Consider the following 19,460-nt stretch of genomic DNA (forward strand, 5'->3'; position numbering starts at 1 on the left):
AGCGTGTCCTGCCCGGAACTGTTGGACCAGCATTACGCCGTGGACACGACGGAGGCCGAGCACTCCGTCCAGCACCCGGTCACCAAGACTACCACCCGGCGCATCGTCCATGCAGGCGCCCCGCCCAGCCCTGGTGACGCCAGTGACGGCCACCACTCCTTGGCGCTGTGCCCCGAGCTGCTGCCCTACGCCGCCGTCCTGGCCGCCATCACGGACAGCAGGCCGCACAGCGTCCGCCAGCGGCCCATCGCCTTCGACAACGCCACCCACTATTACCTCTATAACCGCCTCCTGGACTTCCTCACCAGCCGCGAGATTGTCAGCCGGCAGATCCACGACATTGTGCAGAGCTGCCAGCCTGGCGAGGTGGTCATCCGCGACACCCTTTACCGCCTTGGGGTGGCGCAGATCAAGACGGAGACCGAGGAGGAGGGTGAGGAGGAGGAGGTGGCCACAGCGGCAGAATAAGCCAGGGGCGGCGCCATCTCTCTCAAGCCATATAGTGAGGCCCTGCCTGAGGCAGACCCCCCAGGGGCCCAGCGGCACATTCACCTGTGGGAGGGCCTCTGACGCTGGGCCTGACCAAAGAGCCCCCATTTCCTGAGCACCGTGGGGCGCCGGGGTCCTTGGTTCTCCATGTTTGGGGGGTCAGGAGAGGCACCAGTATACTCCTTACCAGCCACGAGAGAGCACTTAGGGGACATAGTATGTTCAGCAGGGGGAAGGGAGGCTAAGGGAGGGCCGGTAGCTGGTGGCTCCCCTGGGGCCTGCTGCGGGTCAGGGCGGAAGTCCCGGGGTGGGCTGAGGGGGTGTCCAGCAAGGTGGGCAGTCGGCCGACGTGGCTATTCTTGCCCCTGAGAACGCTGTCTCCGGCCCCCTGCAGCACACGAGCTCCTTTGCTCGTTGCCTTTGACTCAGGGCCTTGGCCTTGTTAGCTCTAAGGGCCCCTGTGGGCTCTTGTTTCTCCCAGGGGAGGGATGCACTTCCCTCTTGCTCTTCTTGCACCCAAGCCTGGGGGAAGCGGAGGAGGGAGAGACAGGCAGCCACGGCTCTTCTAGGACTGTCCTCTCTGCCTAAGCTTTGAGGAAGAGCATCCCTTTCTTCCTTTCCCTGGCCGCTGCTGCTGCACCCTACATCCTCTCTGGGCTCTGGACCCTTACCACAGAGGGGATGTGGCCCGTGGCATGACATAAGCTGGCAGCAGTAGGAAAACTCCCTTCTGTGAAGGGGAAGCAGACTGGGCCCTAAGGAAAGAGTAGGCCTGGCTCAAGTGCCCGGGGTTTGCTTAGGGCACGGGAATCGGCCGTGTGTGATTTAATTTATTGAGAGGAGTGGAGTAGGTGGCTTTTTTTTCCTCCCTCTTTCCCCAGCAAGAATAAAGTTTATTAAATTATCTGGTTTTGGTGAAGGAAGTGTCAGTACTATGCTCATTGTGTGGGGTGCAGTGCGGTTGAGCTCTGGAGGCGCTGAGCTAGTCACTTGACATGAACGAGGGATGGCAGGAGGTTCCAGGGAACCCGAAAGCCCTCGGGAGACACCAAGAAGCAGAGGCTGACTGTGTTAATGTTGTTAGTTTAATGTTGTCAGAGACATCCCACAGCGTGACTGTTAGTTATGATGAGTCAACTTAGGGAAGTGCGTGCTGCTTGCTTGGTGTGGCCAGCCACACGGGTCCCCTGTCTTCCAGCTCAGGAGGACAGGGGACTGGGCAGAACCCTGAAATTCTAGCTGCCACGTGGCTCATATCATACCAGATCCGGGGGGGTGAGGGGGGCTGTGGCGAGAAGGCCAGAGGGCAGAGACGAGGAGGTAAGTTCGCTTCTTGCAGAGGAGCCACCCCGCTCCGAGGGGTCTGAGCTGAGCACAGGCTGCTCTGAGCGCCTGTCCACTCTCACTGTCTACTTGGTTAGAGAGGCCCCCTCCGCTTTCTAAGGCCCGGGAGCGTTGTTTGCTCGATGGTGGGGGGACTCCCGGGGACTCTGGGATGCAGACCCGTCCACTGAGACAGGAAGGGAGTAGGGGAGGGGTTTCCTGGAAGTGGGAAGAAGGTTCAAGGGGTGAGCTGGGGGTTCTCCCAGTTGGCATAGCGAACATACGGCCACAGCTTTGAGGACGGGGGGGGGGGGGGGGGGGGCGGGGCTCAGCCCAGCCCCTGACTGGCAGTGATGGCCCAGGTTCTGGAAGTGGGGTCCTCTCCGACCTCTCGTGGGTCCCACATCCTGAGTTTCAGAGCTGGGCCGGGCTGTTAAGTGAAATGACGAAGGGCAGAGTCTGTTCTCCCCCATGGTGCCCATGCACGGAGGAGTTGGATCTCAGAGCAGGCGAGAGGCAGCGTTTCCCTGCTGTCACCTCAGCAGAACTGATAGTTGTTAGGCTGCAGCAGCGGCTGGGCTGTATCCCCCTGCTCACAGCAGGCCAGCTGCTCGCTAGAGCTCTCCTCTGGCTCGCCACCCCTGCTGGGGCTGCTCAGCAGGTTGGTGTAGGCCTGAGGGAGAGAGGGAGGGAGAAGCCAGGGCACCGTCAGTCCGACTGTCAGGCCCAGCCTGGCCCGCTGGAGCACCACCCACCGTGAGCCTGCCCCACTCACCTGCTCTCTGCTCTCCTGGGCCTGCTCCTGAAGGAGGGAGCAGATCTGCTGGAAGGTGGGTCTCTGCGTGGGCTCCAGCGCCCAGCACGCTTGCATGATGCTGTATCTGAGACAGGACAGAGGCTGCCTGTGGGTCTGGGATCGTGATACACACACCGCCCCCTCCAGAGTCCTGCCCAGCACAGCTCCTGAAACCTAGTCAAAGTGAGCTTAGCACGAGACCTGAGCTAAGGCCTCGGCGTGTGTTATCTCATTTAATCTTCCCAGTAACCCTTGGAGAAAGGTATCTCCATCACAGCCATTCTGACAACTGAGGGGAGAAGAAGCCCAGAGGCGCTGTCTTGCCCAAGCTCCGAGAACAAGAAGGGGCACTCTTGGGACCTGCAGGTAGGTTTGAGAGGTGGGCGGAAAGAATGAGCGACTGACTGGCTACAGCAAGAGACTAAAGGGAGGGTGGGCTCCCGGGGCTGAGTGTCTGGTTAGCCAGCTCGTGAGGGCCTGGCAGTGAGGGCCTGGGTGGGCACGGGCAGGTTGTGTCGACAGCGTGACTGGAGAAAGAAGCAGCGGGTGAATTCGTGGCCAGCTGGCCTGTTGGAAAGCTGTGGTGAGGGCAGGGAGCCAGTGAGCAGCTCGCTCCTGCTGGGCTGGCTGTGGTGAGGCAGCTAAGGCTGCAGTGGCTGACCAACTCCGCAGATCGCCAGCACAGGAGACAGGAGAGGAGCCTGCCTTTCGGTCATAGTAACTGAGTTAAAAATCTATCATTCGAGGTAGGACCAGCCCACGTAAGAGCCCTCTTCTCAGCACGTCTTCCATGCTGCCTGAGAAACCAGTGGGAACCCTGAACTTGATCAAGGGGCCTGGCATTTTGTTCACTGTGGGAGAGATGAAGCCTGGCCCTGCAACGTGACAGGGAGACTACAGCCACACGCCTTTCCATCCTCTTCAACCAGACAGGGCGCCCTTCCTCCCGGAGGTCCTTCACTTACATGTTCTTTGGAGCGAACGCAGGCTGGGCCATTTGGTACCCGTCCTTCACCAGCTTGTAGAACTTGCTGTTCACCAGGATGCCAGGGTAGGGGTTCAGCCCTGCAAAGGCCAAGATCATACCGTGCTCAGTGCCCCTTTGCCCTTCCCCACCCCACACACCTTGGCAAGACTGAGGTTCTTCTTAGTGTTGACTCTGTGCCAGGCACTGCAAAGGGCACAGGCTCTAGGAAGTAGAGAACCTTCACCCAGCCTCATCCCACCACACAGTTCCAGCCCAGGCTTTGCAGTGAGAGGTGGTGAGAGGACTACATTGAAGGGCTTTGCCCAAGGCCCTGTGCCCAGAGCTCCAGAGCTGGGAGCTGCGTCTTCACGGGTATGCACGTTTCAGATAAGGGAACGTAGCATTCTAGGAAGCAGCAACAGCACAAGCACACAGAAGAGCCCAGAGGGAATGCTTATCTCAATGGAGGGTCTGCCCAGCCCACACAGGAGCTGCAACACTTGGTTTTAAGATGCTTTGTCTTAAAAAGCATTCACACCAGCCCTTGCCCCGCCCTGGGCACCAAGCGTCTTTAAGATACAAGACACCACGGGTAACCAGACACAGGTCAGCCCCCAGACTGAGCCTGCACTGGGCCAGCCACTCACCGAGTGAGAAGATCTCCCAGAGGAGGATTCCGTAGGACCAGACGTCACTCTGAACCGTGTAGACGCAGTCGAAAATGCTCTCTGGAGCCATCCACTTCACGGGCAGGCGGGCCTGGCACAGCAGACCCCAGTCACTTTTGGCCCTGGCTCCTCTGCCCTCCCCAGCCTGGCCCATCCCTTCCAGAACTCACATTGCCCTTGACGATGTAGTTGGAGTCATTCATGATGTCCCTAGCCAGCCCAAAGTCCCCAATCTTGGCCACACGCCCACTGGTCAGCAGAACGTTGCGGGCTGCCACGTCCCGATGGATGCACTGAGGGGAAGCGCTGCAGGGTTAGTCCTGGGCCCTCCCCTACCTGAGCCCAAATGGCAGAAGGAACGGCTAGGGCCCTAGAAGGCCTTGGGGTCCCCGTGGAGAAAGGGCGTCAGTTTGGGTCCTGACCCTGACTCCCATTCCTACCTTCTAGCACAGCCCTGGGGCTGAGAAAATGGAACTCAGTTGGATAGTTGAGTGTTTAGAAACCACTGGCCCTCTGGCCCTGAGCAGCAGGAGTTGACTTCAAGCTAGGCGGTCGCTCGGGCCCAGAAGCAGTGAGCCCTGGCGCTCTGAGCAGTGACTGGCCCACATGGCTCCTAATCACAGCAGCTGCCCCCTTCAGGGCCCTACCTACCGTGCTATGCCCTTCCTTAAGCATCTGCACATGTTGTAACCCCGTTTTGCCTTCAACCCTGGGATCGTGCCCCTTGTTAAGGGTATAGAAACCAGGCCGCAGAGAATTTCAGTAGTTGCTCAAAAGCAACACAGCAAGTGGCAGAGCCAACAATCAAACTTAAGTCCCAAGTCGTGCTCTAAGGAGGACAGCCACAGCTCCCACTGCTAGGGCACTTCTGCCGGGGCTGCGTGTATTGCACATATCATCTCATAGCCTCATGTCAACTCAGGAGGTTCTTATCCCCACGAGACCATGTCCTTCACAAGGGGACACAACGGTTGTCTCATTCACACTGTTGACAAAACAAAGGAATAATGCCTGCTCTTGGAAATGGGGTCCTGTTACATCCTGGAGGAACTCGGGCACAGCTTTCTCCCACTTACTCCTGAAGCCCTTTGAGTCTGCAGCCTGGACAGACGCTGTGTGGCCTCTGCCCACTTTCTGGCACTCTGGCTCCTCCCTTGCCCCTTCACATGCTCCCCTTTCTTCCTCATCCTCACTCCAACAACCTCATGGGGGTTCAGTGCTCCCTCCCACCCCATCCCCCAGGTGATGACACGGGATCTGGTTTTCAACTCACATTCTTAGAAGCAAGGAAGGACATGCCCTGGGCCACCTGGCTTGAGAAGTGGAGCAGGTCCCACAGCTCCAGCGGCCACCCGTCCTTGTCCAGGTCTGGTGTGGGGAGACGTGTCAGGGCAGCCTGCTACATCCTGCCCCACCCGCCCAGCCGCCCGTGGCCCTCCCCTTTCCCACAGCCTGGGACCTCCTCACCTTGCTCAGAGAAGGAGTCATCTGAAGAAGTGGAAACGGGCCTCATCTCTACATAGGTGTCCACACCCTGGCTGGAGAAGCCGCTGTCCCTACATAGGAGAGGGGACCGAGGACCAGTCAGTCCCCATCACCACACCGGCCAGTTGAAGCCTTGGCCTCCAGCCACTCAGCAGGGAAGGGAAGGGACCTTGGGGTCAGCTTGAACATAACTGTCTGACAAGGAACCTCCCCCCCCCGCCCGCCCACCCCCATCACATTCTTTCTGAGTGATCATTGATATCTGCTTGACCGTCCGGTGAGGGAGCTGATAACCTGTTCTCTTTTGGCAACTCTGCCTATTAGAAAGTTCTTTATTGTTGCTAATCCCAGTCTACCCGAGATTTTCCCCTTCCCTTGGTCCTTGCTCTGCCCTGAAGGGCCACAGAGAAGTAGGCTCCCTCCTCCCCAAAACCACACTGCAGGGGTCCGAGCATAGCCTGGGACCTCTTTGAGTCCTCTCTGTCTAGACTCTAGACAGTGGCTTTCATCCCTAGTTTCACATGAAAATCATCATGCAGAGCTTTTAATACTCCCTCCCCATGCCCCGACGACTTCAGAAACTCGAGGGGCAAAACTCAGCCGTTACCACTTTTAAATCTCTCCAGGCAATTCCAGTGTACAACCTGCCTGAGTTGAGACCCACTGGTCTAGAGAAGTACTTCTTAAACTAATTCATGAGCATGAAATCACCTGGAATCTTATTTAAATGCAGATTCTGATTCAGCAGGTCTGGGCAGGCCTGAGATTGAGCATTTCTAACCGTTCTCCAGAGATGCCTGTGAGCCCTGCTTTGGGTGGCAGGTAGTTTGAGAAGCACTGTTCTGTTAGGTTGGTGCAAAAGTAATTGCGGTTTTTGCAAATTTTTTTTAACCCTTTAAACCATAGTTACTTTTGCACCAACCTAATACCCCAACCAGATGAGTTCTGGACCTCACCTTCCTGTCCCCTCTGTGATAGAGAAGTGCACCTTGACAATGTCCATACTCGAGCGTTCCCAGAAAGAGAGCCTAGTGTTTCATTCCTGGGTTGACCATGGCAAAACTATCCCCTCCCTTGGTCTAGAAACTATACTTCTAATAATGTAGCCTGAGATCCCTTTGGCGGGATTGGTTCATGTGCCACTTGCCCTTTAAATTACTCCCACTCTGAATCCTTTCCCCGCCGACAGATTTAAAGATGAGAGCTAATACTTTTGGTTCTCATTTTGATTTGATCTGGCCTGAGGTTCCAGCCTGCAGAGGCTCAGTGTCAGCCATCGTCTTAGAAGAGGAAGCAGATGGTGCCAGCCCCCACATTTGAGGACACTGGATGGAGTGAAATGGCCTCCTCCTCCTTTTGCCTCCCCAGGTTTGGCAGCTGACAGTGGCTAGAAAAGGGGCTCGATGGACACCCTTCTCGTTCTGATCCTTTCCTGGCTGCCAGAAGCCTGGCTCTGAAGCCCCGCAAGCCCCAAGATGGAGACTTCCAGAAGAGCAGTGTGGTTCTGGACCAGGAGTCAAGAAAGCAGAATCTAGGCCAGGCTTTGCCTCTGCCCTGACTCATGTGTGACATGAAACTGGCCACTTCCTCTCTCTGGTTCCCCATGTGGCTCTGTCCATCTTCCTCTGGGTGGCTTCCAGGAATCACAGCATTACAGAATGACAGGCAAGACCCTGAGATGTTCAACCCCCTGATGGCTTGCCTGGGGAAAACGAGGCCCAAATGGACCAGGGACCTGCTACAGTGATGCCATTTTGCACTGCTCGCCCAACAATCCACAGACACTGTCCCCACTTCTCCGTGGTGATGTGGGGACTGGACACAGGCTACTCCTAAGTGGAGTGGGTTCTCTGCAGCCCCCAGCAGCATGTGCTATGGGAAAAACAGGGCAATTACCCCCAAGATCGTCCCATCTCTGGCTAAGACCCCACATGGTCTTAGTTGAACTTTTACATAAGGACTTCATTAATGCCTGTCCCCACCAGACTGTAAGCTGCCCGTCTTTGCCTTGATATCTCCGGAATGTAGTAGGTGCTCAAATATTTGTTGGATGATGAGAATAAGTAGTAGAAAAACTGAGTTGCCCATCTAACCTGGGGTGGCTATTACACATGACAGATGGAAATGTGAAAGCCACTAGCCACCCAACCCTGAGCTAGCTTTGGGGGCAGATCTGGGCCCCCACCTCCCAGTCGTGGCCTCATTCCTGCCCCTGGCGGGGGTACTACCTGCGGGCGTATTTCTTTTCCACGTGGATGTTCTTGTAGCCAGGGTCCTGGCCTGGACTCAGGCTGGGTCCCAGCGTGGCCTCAGCCTTCCTTCGCAGAAAGTTGAGAAGGTCGCCATAGCAACAGTACTCAGTGATGACCAGGACAGGACCTAGAGCAGCCAAGAGAGTGGGGTGAGTGCACCCCATAACCCACTCCCCACCTAAACAGGAACATGGGGTGGGGGCAATGAGGCCTCCTGAACTGAGACTCAGAGTTGCATTTGTCTAAAGCAGAGGAATCTCAAACAAACAAAAAACTGTAGCCAAACAATTATTTCCTCAAAGGAAATCTATGGCAGTTTTATAAAGGTCAAAGCTCCTATAGAGGAGGATGGAGCAGACTTGGAATCCCAACAGGCCCTGGGGCACCTCTGTGGACCCCACGGTGAGTATCCAAATGTATTTGGGTGGGAGCTTATTAAACGGTAGATTTGGGGGCTTTACTCCAGACCCACAGAATCTGACTGCCTAGAGCAGGGCCCAGGGATCTGCAACCTAGCTCCCTCTCCAGATCACTGATGCCCACTTTTGTCAGAGAGCCACTGCTCGGAGCTCCCAGAACCGTCTGCTATCTACGAGCAACTTGACCACTCCAGGCATCTAGCCCAGGAATTTAAGAGACACTGAGACTGGGGTTCTGCCTTCACTTGGAGAAGATGTAAAGTGGGAGGTAGAGTGAGGTGGCCCTGGGACCCTCAGACACCTGAGAGGGCCCCAGGCCGTAGGTCCCCGTGCCCGCCAGGGCCCCTCACCTCCATGGGTACAGGCTCCCAGCAGGTTGACTATGTTGTTGTGCTGACCCAGGTGACTCATGATCTTCAGTTCCGACATGAGGGCCTCCTTCTCATCAGAATGAGCCGTGGCTGCGAGATGGGGCCAAGGTCCCACAGATGAGGAGAGGGCAGGGCATGGAGAGCCACAAAGACAGATAGGAGACCCCCAGGGGAGCAGGCAGGGTGCACCCAGAGCCCCAAAGCCACCAGGGACCAAAAGAGGGAGAAGGACAAATGCAGACATACAGATAGGAGTTAGGGAGAGAGAGAGAGAGAAGCCATAGGGCCAGTCACTGAGCTGGTCTTGGGTGACAGGAAGCCACTCTGTAGCCAGGACATGGCCCAGGGTGGCCTTTGTGAACCCCAGCCTCTTTGGGGGCTCAATCAGAAACCCCTCCACACCCAGAAGTTAGAGGGAGCCTGGAGCTCACCGCCAATCCCAGGCTCCGATGGGCTGAAAATGCCTGCAATGCCTCTTATGACAACAGGGCAGCCCCGCCCCCACAGCGTGCACCGCCTCCCACTTGCTCCTCCAAATTCCGCAGACGCCTTTCCCTTACTCACACTTCAGCATCTTCACAGCCACCTTCAGGACAGCATCCTCCTTGCCCAGACCAAAGGCTGTGGCCTCTACCACCTTCCCAAAGGCGCCAGCTCCAAGGGTCTTACCTGCCACACACACACAGACTCTTAGGTCCCTGGGCACCAAAGGGCTCGCTCTCTAGGGGCCCACGGGCTCCGTGCAGCCCATGCTGCCCTGGGGTGGGAGGGCCTGGTGGGCTGAGATCCCATCTCACCAAACTGCAGGTTGTTACGGGGGAACTCCCACTTTTCATTGTAGGGCAGCTGGGTGGGATCGATGAACGTGTAATTGTTGCCCTCATAGCTCTCAATGATTTTCCAGCGCACCTGGTATTTGGGTTTCTGCAGAGGGAGAGAGAGGAAGCACGTGTCAGCCGGGCCTGGCAGGTGACTCTTGGATCTCATCCCCAATGCCTAAGGCAGGGGGCAGGGCAGTCCCATGGCACTCAGCCGGAGGAGGCAGGGTATGGCCGGAGATGTATGTGGGGAGAGGGGCTGGGTCTTCTCATGCCCATGGCTCTGAGAGCTCTGGCCCTTCCTGGCTTGGCTCCACTGTGTGACTTCCCTTGCCCAAGCCTCGCCTTCCCTTCCTGTGTATTCAGAGACTTGGACATATCACCTCTTAGGGCCTTGAGAGCTCTGAAAATTTGATAATTCCTGAGCCAGGAGGGAGGATGGAACTTGAGAGCCATCCAGCTGTCTTCCCATCTAAATACTATTTGTTTTTAATTGTGGTAAGAGACACATAACAAAGTTTACCATCTCAACACAGTTCAGTAGTGTTAAGTACATTCACATTCTTGTGCAACCCATTTCAGAACTTTTTTCCTCTTGCCAAACTGAAATTCCATACTCATTAAACACCTCCCCCTCTCTGCCTCCCCCCAGCCCCTGGCCACCACCGTTCCACACACCTCATGAATCTGACTACGTGCCTCATATAAGTGGAGTCATGCAGTATTTGTCCTTTGTGACTGGCTTCTTTCACTTAGCATAATGTCTTCAAGGTTCGTCCATGTTGTAGCATGGGACAGAATTTCCTCTCTTTTTAAGTCTAACGAACATTCCCTTCCAAATCCTTCCCGGGGCCCCTGTTTGTGCCAGGCCCCACTAACACTTGAGTGAGACCAAATCCCTGCCCTCATGGAGTCTGCATTCTAGTCTCTCAGACATTCACCTCAAATAGATATATATGTAAGAAATTTTCAAATAGTGCAGTGAAGAAAATAAAGCGTGCTAATGGGATAGAGAGTGGTGGGTACAACTGAAGATAAGTGAGGGAGGGCCCCTGTGGAGGTGAGAAGGAACCAGCCATGTGACCACAGAAGGGAGCCCTGGGCAAGCTCTGAACAGACCCGCGGAGGCCTGGCAGTGGGAAAGGGCCTGGCGACTTGTAGTGACTGGAAGGTTCTCAGCCACGCGGCTTGAGGGGAGCGGGGGAGGTTCAAAAGTCAGGAAGGTCTGGGAGGCTGAGATAAGTGAGAAGCCCTTTCTGCCCACAAGGTAGTGAGTGTCTGGAGGACCTGAGTTCCTTCTCAGGTGTCCCCTGCTGTTACCGACCCCCAGCTGGAGCAGAGCTGTTTCAGGGAGGAGGAACAGCTGGCTGCCTCTCTCTTTCCTGCACGGGTGGCAGCTGCTTGGGGGCATCATGCCAGGGGCTGCCCATGAGAAGTGCTGATGGAAGACAGAGTTTAGGTGGAAAGTGGAAGCTGGGCTGTGGCAGCGGAGAACACCGAGGCCTTGGGTCAGCAGTCCAAGCCTCTTTCCTGTCAGGCCCCTGGGCATGAGGACCAGCTGTGCTGTGCTTAGCAGCTGGGCTCCTTCATGGGCACCCAGCTTGGGGGAGCTACAGGGTGATGTGGAGGGTGGCCGGTGGCTGCACGTCTTGCTGGGTTCAGAGACGAGCCTCCAGATAGCCACAGGGAAGAACTTGCAGATGGTGGTTTGGGAGACGTAGGGCTTCTCCCAAAGCCTTTCCGTAGGAAGGGCTTCCAGGTTCTGCTTGGGGGTGGGGGAGACTACAGGCAAACTTAAGGATACCCATGTTATGGCTTGGGAGGGGAGTCTGAAATGGGACAGAGGCGGGACTTCCTGAGTCTCAGAGGGTTCCAACCTTTCCTGTGCTGCCCTCCCAGCCCAAAAGAGAGACCGAGCCAGGAGGGGATTCTTTGCACGCCCCCGTCCCAGCCCCAGCCACTTCCAGGTCCAGAAGCCTCTGTGGCCAAGGCCTGTTTGTCTGCTCACCACTTCTCCTTCCTCTGTCTCCTACAGCTGGGCCTGAGTCAGCCCCCTCCCCACTGCTGCCCCCAGCCAGGGAGGGGATATTGGAGACAGGGAGGGGCGTCGAAGGAAGAAGAGGTTGTCCAGCTAGAATCTCAGCTTTCTGGATCCCAGACTCCACCTGGAGAAGGGGGCAGCTCTCTTCCGTCTGATGCAGACATCCCCACTCCTCTTCCTAGCAAGCGGCTCTCAGTTCTACCCATATACCGCCCAAGCCTGGGCCTCTGCCATCCCTGGAAAGGGCTCATATGTAGCTCCCAGCGCCTTCTACCCAGAGGGGCTTCTCCTCCACAGGAGAACCCTTCCAGGGAGGCTGGGAAGGGCTGCCTCAGACTTCCTAATATCAGTGAATGCTTCTCCAGCGCTTCCTGTGAACAGGGTACGGGGCTATACACTCACTGTGCGTCATCTCATTTATTCCTCACGACAGGCTCAGGCCCTATGTCCACCCGCAACTTCCCCTTGGCAACCAAGGTAGGCAGGAGACAGCAAAGTGCCTGCGACCCTCCCCACTAGGCCTGCTGGTTCTGGCTCGGTGGCTGTTCTGTCTCAGGAAGGTAGAGACCTCAACAGTTCCTAGGATACCTTGAGAACCCCCTTTTCCCCCCAATTTGCTGCTAGTCCCCACAACTCAGTTCGGACCCCCAGAATCCCGGCCTCTCCAATGCCCCCCCATCCCCTTTGCTCCTCCTGCCTCATCCTTTCCTTTCTGTGCCCCTCCTCCTTTCTGCCTGCTGACTCCTGCTCTTTCTCTTCCCCCTTTGCTACCACCCCCGTGGTCTCTCTGGGGGCCAGAAAGGTGATGACTCAGCCTGAGGCACAAACAGTCCTTCCCGCAGATGAGGACACCCTCACCCCAGGCCTGGGCAGTGCGAGCTGGCCAGGCTGAGTCCACAGTGCAGGGGCGAGTCTCAGAATCCCAGGGGGCAAAACAGGAGAATTGGACTGCAGGCCCTGAGATAGGGGCATGATCATCTTGACACCTGAAGGTTTTGTCCCATGGGATGCCCTCCTTCTTTTGGCCCTGAGTGGGCTCAGGGGGCAGTTGAATTTCCTGGATGGGAAATGAGGTGACTGGAAGTATATGTTCCCAAAATGGTCCCATGGAGGGAGGGTAAGGTGCCTAAACCACAGCTGGCCAAGGGCTAACCCACAGCAAGGCAGAAAGGGCTGGAGGGGAACTGGGAACTTCTCTGGAATCTCTGCAGTCTGTCCTGGGCAGCTCTGTGGGGCTCGGGGAAGCGGTTTGCAGCTTCTTTGTAAGGAAGAACTTGACAAGCCAGAGCTGCTCGTAGAAGGAACGGGCGATCACAAGTGTGGTCCTGTGCCTGGAGGTGGGCGAGCAGGGCCCAACACCACTTTGGGTGTGTAGTCAAGGAGAGGCCCAGCCTCAGACACGACCCAAGAGGCATGAGCTAAAGGGTTCCTCAGTCAACTTCCTCCTGGGACGAGAGTGCGCAACGTCCATTTTGAGCACTGTCTGTGCTCAGCACTCGGTGGAGTCCTCTACATGCCTTATGTCGTGAATCCCCGAGACAGTCTGGTGGGGTGGCCACTATTATTAACCCCATTTCACAGATGGAGAAACAGAGGCTTAGAGACACCAACTTTCCCAGGGTCCCATAGCCGGAAACTGGCAGAAGCAGGATTCAGACCCAGATCCGTCCAACTAGCAACCCCTGGCTCTTAAACCAGATCATCAATAGGCTCGTGGAATGTCCGAGGAGGAGGGCTGTTAAAAGCCGCCAGTCCCATGGTACAGGTGGGGAAACTGAGGCCCAGCGAGGGCAGTGAGTCAGCCAAGGTTATGTGGAAAAACTGCATCAGAGCTGGACCCAGATCCTCAAAGTCTTGACGTGGGGCCCTGGTTTCCTGGGGGCTGCACTCTGAGCTGCCTCCCCATGCTGTTTTCATGAGCATGGAGAGCTGAACCCATGGGCCCCTGGGGTGCCCTCACAGCCCATCCATTCTATCTACTCCAAGGCCTCTTCTCACACTAAAGCCCCCAAGATAGGTGTGGAGAAGAAGTGATTCACCCCTAAATCATCACTCCTTTATTCAAACCCACTGACAGCCCTGAGCCTACAGGATGGGGTCCAAGCTCTCAGATCCCCAAACTGCCCCCATCTGCCTCCTCTTCTAGTGCTAATATTTCCAGAATTCACCTTGGTCTTCCCTCCACCCTTTGCACACATTACTCTCTCCCCTAAAAATACCCTTTCTGTGGTCTAGTCTCTCCTTGCTGCATGCCCCATCCTCCAAGGCCTGTGCCCCCATGCCAAGCCACCTCCTCCAAGCAGTCTGCCTTTCCCACCAGTAGAACAGATCCCTCCACTGCTGGCCTCCACAGCCCTCTGGCCTGGCCCTCTCAGCATCTGATCACACTGGACAGCGTCTTTTATTCAGGGAGGCAGCTAGGCCAGGTGGTGGGGACTGTGGACCTGGGATGGGAGGCGCCTGGAACACTCGGGCAGGTTCTTCAACCTTCTTGAGCCTCAGTTTCTTTATTGTAAAACGCCGACTGCTACCGTCCCTGCCTCTGGGTGTTGTGAGGGTAAAATAAGACAATCCAATGTTTTGCATCATGATTAAAACACATGGCTTTTTAAAAACCAGCCTCTGCCATTGACCAGCTGTAATCTAGGGCAAATGTCTCAACCTTTTGGAACCTCAGTTTCCAACTCTGTAAAATGGGTTTAGTGATAGATACTATTATATCTACATGCCGTGACTTTTGACGGCATTAAATGAGAGGATATATGTAACACAATTGATTTTTAAAATGCCCCTGAAGTCGCTATCATTGATTGTGCACTCAAAGTGACAGGCAGCACACCAAACGTCAACATGCAATAAACGGTAGCTCTGAATAATAACATTCAATAACGAAGAGGCTGATGATGGTCAAGCCTTCCTCCTCCAGTAGACCACTGGCCACCTGAGTGTGAGGCACAGGCCTGGCCCCAGGCCGGGACAGGATCCCACGCTTACACTCTTCCAGGACCCATTGCTCTCCCCAGAGCATCTTTCACCCTCACTTTCCTGGGGAATTGATTAGCGACTGTCTCCCCCACTCGACAGTGAATGCTATGAGGGCAGCGCCTCAGAGGCTGTGAGTTTTGGCCCACCCAGCACTTAGCCTACATTGGCATACAGTAGGCACCCACTAAAGAGCTGTTGACAGAATGAGTGGGTGTTCGGGGGCTGAAGGGAGGACCTGCGTGGTCAGGCGCTGCTGTCCCAGAGTCCAGCGCACCCAGGGCCCCTGGCCGCCCCGCCCTGCCCGGGCTCACCTGCTTGTACTTGTACAGAAGCAGCAAGAGCAGCAGCAGCAGTAAGGCCATGACGGACATGCAGGTGACCAGCACTGGCGTGAAGAAGGGCTCATCACGGGACTGCACGCTGGCTCCTAGAAGGGGCGGGGCAGGAGAGTGAGTGGCAGAGGGGGGCCTTGGTGACCCTCCCTCACTGAGAATAGGCCAGTGCACTGCCTGGAACACAGCTGGCACTCGATAAATGCTATGACTGAAGAAAGTATCCGGAGCCTCAGGGAGCCTTCCTGCAGACCCTCCCCCAGCCAGGGGCACGGAGGACAGACCCTCCTGCTCTGCTCGTGCCCAGCTCTAACGCCTGCTGGACTCTCAGCCTTTTGTGGCTGGGGAAGCCCCTCAGGTCACACAGTGTCACCCCCCGCAGGGCAAGGAGCTCCTCTGCAGTAGCCTGGCCTCATGCCCAGCCTTGGCTTGCACACAACCCCCCCATGATGGGGTTCACTGCCTACACCTCTGGGCAGCTTGAGCAGAAAGACCTTCTAGAAGTTAGGCTAAAATCTGCCTTCCTGAGAGTTTCTGCTGCTTCCATGGGTGCCTTTTGGAAACACGCAGCCCTTCCGAGGCTCTGAAAGCCAGGCCCACAGCCCCTTCCCCAATCAATGACCCTAGTTCTCTCAATGGGTTTTGAAGGACATCGCCTTGCCGAGATCAACAGCATGGGTCTGGAGCCAAATCTCACCTCTGCCACTTAGGAGGTGTGTGACACAGAACCTGTCACTTCTCCCTCAGCTTCAGGTCCATCACCTCCAAAGTCAAAAGAAAATAGTTCTAACCTCCTAGAGTGTGCGAATTCATTGAGACAATGCCAGTAAAGAGCTTAGCACAATGCCTGGCATGGCGTAAGCATTCAATAAAATGCTGGCTTTATTATTTTTGATATGCGACCATCATCAGTGAGACTGAGAGCAGCGATGGGCAGCTGTGTGTGGAGTTGGGCCCTGGCAGCAGTTGCTCCAAGGCCAGCAGCTGGGACACTTGAGGGGCCACCTGTGAGTCAGACAGCAGCTCCCCCTCTGTCCTCTCTGGGCCCAGGGAAACTTGCTAGGCCTGCACACACAGGTGCTGAGACCTGCTATCAGAAGCTATGGGCCTCTGCTCAGAATCAGAGAACTACCCACAGAGCCTTTGTGCAACACACAGAAAGGTGTCCCTTCCTCTCGACATATGAAGCCTGCATTTGTGCCCAGGGCTGGACGTCAGCCCCGCTCTCGTACAGTGGCCCCGGATGGATGGGACTGCGTCTCTGGCAAGAATGGGTTCAGGGATGGATGGAGAAGGCCACCACGGCAGGCCCTGGGGTGGGGTTGGACTGTGCCACTTGTCATTGATTGTCTCCCTCACCACTCAAGGCCCTATGGCAGCGTGGCTCTCCTGCACTGAGAGTACCTGGTATGCAGAAGATGCCAAATGCACACTTGTGAATTAATGAATGAGTTAAAGTGCAGGGATATGAGCAGAGGGGCCAATTAGGCAGTGCTTGCTTCCGGCGGCTTTCTCTCTGGACCCACGTCTGCTTCCCCTCCACTCTTCTCCCCCTACCTCCAGTCCTGAGGGTTCTAGACTCCCCCATCTGGCCGCTTCAGACCTTTGTTCAGGAGGGGCCTGGAGAGGGACCCACAGAGGTAGGACTCGGTTCAGTTGGGGTCTGCTCCACGCTAGAACTCGGGCTCCTTGAACTGGAGCACCTTCCTGGGTACCCCACCTGTCCCAGCCTGGAGGGGAGGGCTAAGGCTCACCTACAGAGACGTGCGAGAAGGCCTGGGAGCCATTCCCTGCACTGTTGTGGGCCCTGCACTCATACGTCCTGTTGTGTTCCAAGGTTCCAGTGACCAGCAGGCTGCGGACAGTCACCTTGTGGAAGGGCCCCTGGCTCAGGACCTTGGGGTGTGGGTCCTCGAAGACCAGCTCTGGGGTCTCATCACATCTGGGAAGAGCAGAGTGTGGCTCAGAGTTTCAGGGTACCCAACGCCTGCCCCAACCCCTCAATCCAGGGGAGGAAGGCAAGAGGAGCCCACTTACCTATCAGTATGACCCCCACACTGCACCCACGTCACGTTGGGCTGGGGGTACCCAGAGACCTCACAGAGCAGGGCACCAGAGCCATTGATGGGGTGCCACATGACCCTTACCTCTGGGGAGTCTGAGGAGGAAAAGAGGAGTAGAAGACGGAGGGGTCAGCCCGAAGGCCCCAAGTCTCCTGCTGACCACCTCGCACTGAGCTTCCTCTCCCAACCTCTCCCAGCTCGTCTCTCCAGGCAGCCCTGGGGGCCTGAGTTTCTCAAGCCCTGCTCCATCACTCACATCGAAGATGGAGCTCGAAGGTCAGAACTTCTCTGCCTCGGGCATTTTCGGCCATGAAGGAGTAGCGGCCGGCCTCATAGGGCTTCAGGCGAGGCAGGAAGAGGATGAAGTTGTACCTACATGAGAGGAGAAGGACATCTGAGGTGAGCCCCTGCCAAGTATTTCTCCCTCTAGGACGGCAGGCTCAGACAACCACCCTGAAGGGCTTTGCTTTATTTTTGGTAAAGTGTACAGGGCACAAAGGCCTTGGCTGAGCCAGGAAGCCAGGCTGGGTGCCACCGAGACATGGGAAAACCACCAACCCGATTTCCTTCGTTGGTTCTCTTACCTATAAAGCAGTGGGAGACATATCACAGGCCCCACTGAATGTACCTGCTTCCACCAACATCACTGGGCAAAGCCATCCTTGCTGAAAATGCTACCTCTCGGGTTAGCTGCCATCCCTAAAGCTCCAACCCTGCCCAGAGGGACTGTGAGAGGAATGAGAAACAGGACATAGCCCTGGGGTCTACAGAGACCAGAGGTCAAGTCCTGGTGTTACCATTTCTTTGCTATGTGACCTTAGATAAGTGCTTAACCTCTCTGATCCTTTGCTTCCTTTTCTGTAAGGGTGACATGATGATAATTAATTCACAGACATGGCCTGAGGATTAAAGGGCTATGTATTCAGAATGTTTGACACAGAGCCTGACTCAGTGTAGGCACTCAATTTAATGGTGCCCTTTATTACAGGAAAGGCTTAGAAGCAAATGCAAATAACAAAAGTAATTCTTGGCCGATTCCAGATAATTTTTAAAATTCTTTTCTTACTCTCTAGTTTAAAATATATACATAATGAACACGTATCGTTTAGGTAATAAATAAGTTTTTAAAAAAATAAGTCATAGCAGAATGCCAGCTCTTCTTTGGAAAATGCAGCCACCACCAGACTAAAACCCATGGTATTCAAAGGGCGAGCTCATTCAGAGTTTGGCGTACAGAACCTCTCTACACATGTCAATTTTTGAGCTAACTAACATTAATCTCTTAAATTGAAAAAAAATTAACTTCCGTGAATGACTCAAAGTCACCATGAGGGACACGCCATCTCATAAGCTCGGCTCTGTGGCTCTGTGGTGCCCGGCTTGTCTGCCTTGCGATGAATGACCCCAGACTGCTGTGTTTGAGGGGTTGTCCCTGGTTCCTTTCCACAATGTCCCTGTTGCTCATGGACCCCTGAAATCTGTCCATGGACCAGACCCCTCCCAGGGGCCAGCAGACTCCAGATTCAGAATTTCTGCTTTAGATGAGGGGAAGCTAGAATTCCTGGCCAGGAAGGATAAGGGAACTGAAAAGAGGAAGATGAAGATATGGGACCATCCTCATTGATGCTAATGACCAACAAGCAAGAGTCTAGGAGCCAGTGAGGTCTGGGCGTCAGGAGCTAGAAAGAGAACCCCAGAGAGTATGGGAGTTGGACAGTATCTAAGGGATTAGCCCACACAGGGATGGCAAACAGGTCTGCTCTCGCGAGCCAGTTATGATGGAAATACTGTCTGGAGACTGTTGAGAAGGACTCGTCTAGACTCTGCAGGAAAGTGGCCTAGGGATACCTGTCATGAGTGTGGGAGGGGAAGTTCTCACACAGACACCACATATTTGCTGTCCTTGATTGAGCTGTATGCTCTCATTCAAATAGAATAAGGTAAAGAAACCATTGTTTTAACCTCTTTTACTATGAAAGAGGCATCAGTGTTCCTGTTAGAGCAGAAAATCTCTTGTTTAGAAAACTGCCTGGTTAGTCCACTTGGGATGGGAAAGTAAGACCCTCAGGACATAGTCCAGGCTGTGGAGAGAGGAAAAAGAGCTAAGGAGCTTTCTAAAATGTTGTGCATGGGGGGAAATCAGGATTCTGGGAGAAGAGAGAAAGTAGTCAGGGAGCACTTTATGAGAAGAGTTTGAACCTGAAGAGGAGTGGCCAGTGAGAAATTCTCAGGGCTGGGTGACCAAAGGCCTTTAAAACACTTTTTGATGTATCTGTGATTGGATGGTGTTAATTTCCTCTACCCCACCCCAAACCTGTGTGTGTGGCGGATACCCTGTGCCATCATCATTAGGAGTGTGTCTAGGGGTGGAAATCATGGGACATTTTCTTCTACGTGTGAGTTGGCCACCAAAGAAGAGAATGGACTAGATTGAGAGTTCTTGAATGACCG

At 55.2% G+C, this 19,460-nt stretch overlaps 2 protein-coding genes across 3 annotated transcripts in view; one reads left to right on the forward strand and one right to left on the reverse strand.

The window, feature by feature from the left end:
- HMGXB3 (HMG-box containing 3) overlaps positions 1-1,410 on the forward strand; it is a 44,788-nt gene extending 43,378 nt beyond the window's left edge. For both annotated transcript variants that reach the window (XM_081035182.1, XM_081035183.1), the window contains one exon: positions 1-1,410. In XM_081035182.1, coding sequence (XP_080891308.1) covers positions 1-468 — 468 coding nt within the window. In that variant the 3' untranslated portion in view covers positions 469-1,410.
- The window catches only part of CSF1R (colony stimulating factor 1 receptor), a 27,105-nt gene continuing 8,952 nt past the window's right edge, over positions 1,308-19,460 (reverse strand). Inside the window, exons 7-21 of the mRNA XM_081035184.1 lie at positions 17,266-17,381; positions 16,984-17,104; positions 16,701-16,888; positions 14,926-15,041; positions 9,568-9,694; positions 9,335-9,439; positions 8,750-8,860; positions 7,957-8,107; positions 5,711-5,799; positions 5,517-5,611; positions 4,414-4,536; positions 4,223-4,334; positions 3,574-3,673; positions 2,588-2,693; positions 1,308-2,485 (exon numbers count right to left, since the gene is read on the reverse strand). Coding sequence (XP_080891310.1) covers positions 2,351-2,485; positions 2,588-2,693; positions 3,574-3,673; positions 4,223-4,334; positions 4,414-4,536; positions 5,517-5,611; positions 5,711-5,799; positions 7,957-8,107; positions 8,750-8,860; positions 9,335-9,439; positions 9,568-9,694; positions 14,926-15,041; positions 16,701-16,888; positions 16,984-17,104; positions 17,266-17,381 — 1,795 coding nt within the window. The 3' untranslated portion in view covers positions 1,308-2,350. The remainder of the gene's footprint in view (positions 2,486-2,587; positions 2,694-3,573; positions 3,674-4,222; positions 4,335-4,413; positions 4,537-5,516; positions 5,612-5,710; positions 5,800-7,956; positions 8,108-8,749; positions 8,861-9,334; positions 9,440-9,567; positions 9,695-14,925; positions 15,042-16,700; positions 16,889-16,983; positions 17,105-17,265; positions 17,382-19,460) is intronic.

The sequence above is a fragment of the Rhinolophus hipposideros genome, assembly GCF_964194185.1.
Source record: "Rhinolophus hipposideros genome assembly, chromosome: 23".
Lineage (NCBI taxonomy): Eukaryota > Metazoa > Chordata > Mammalia > Chiroptera > Rhinolophidae > Rhinolophus > Rhinolophus hipposideros.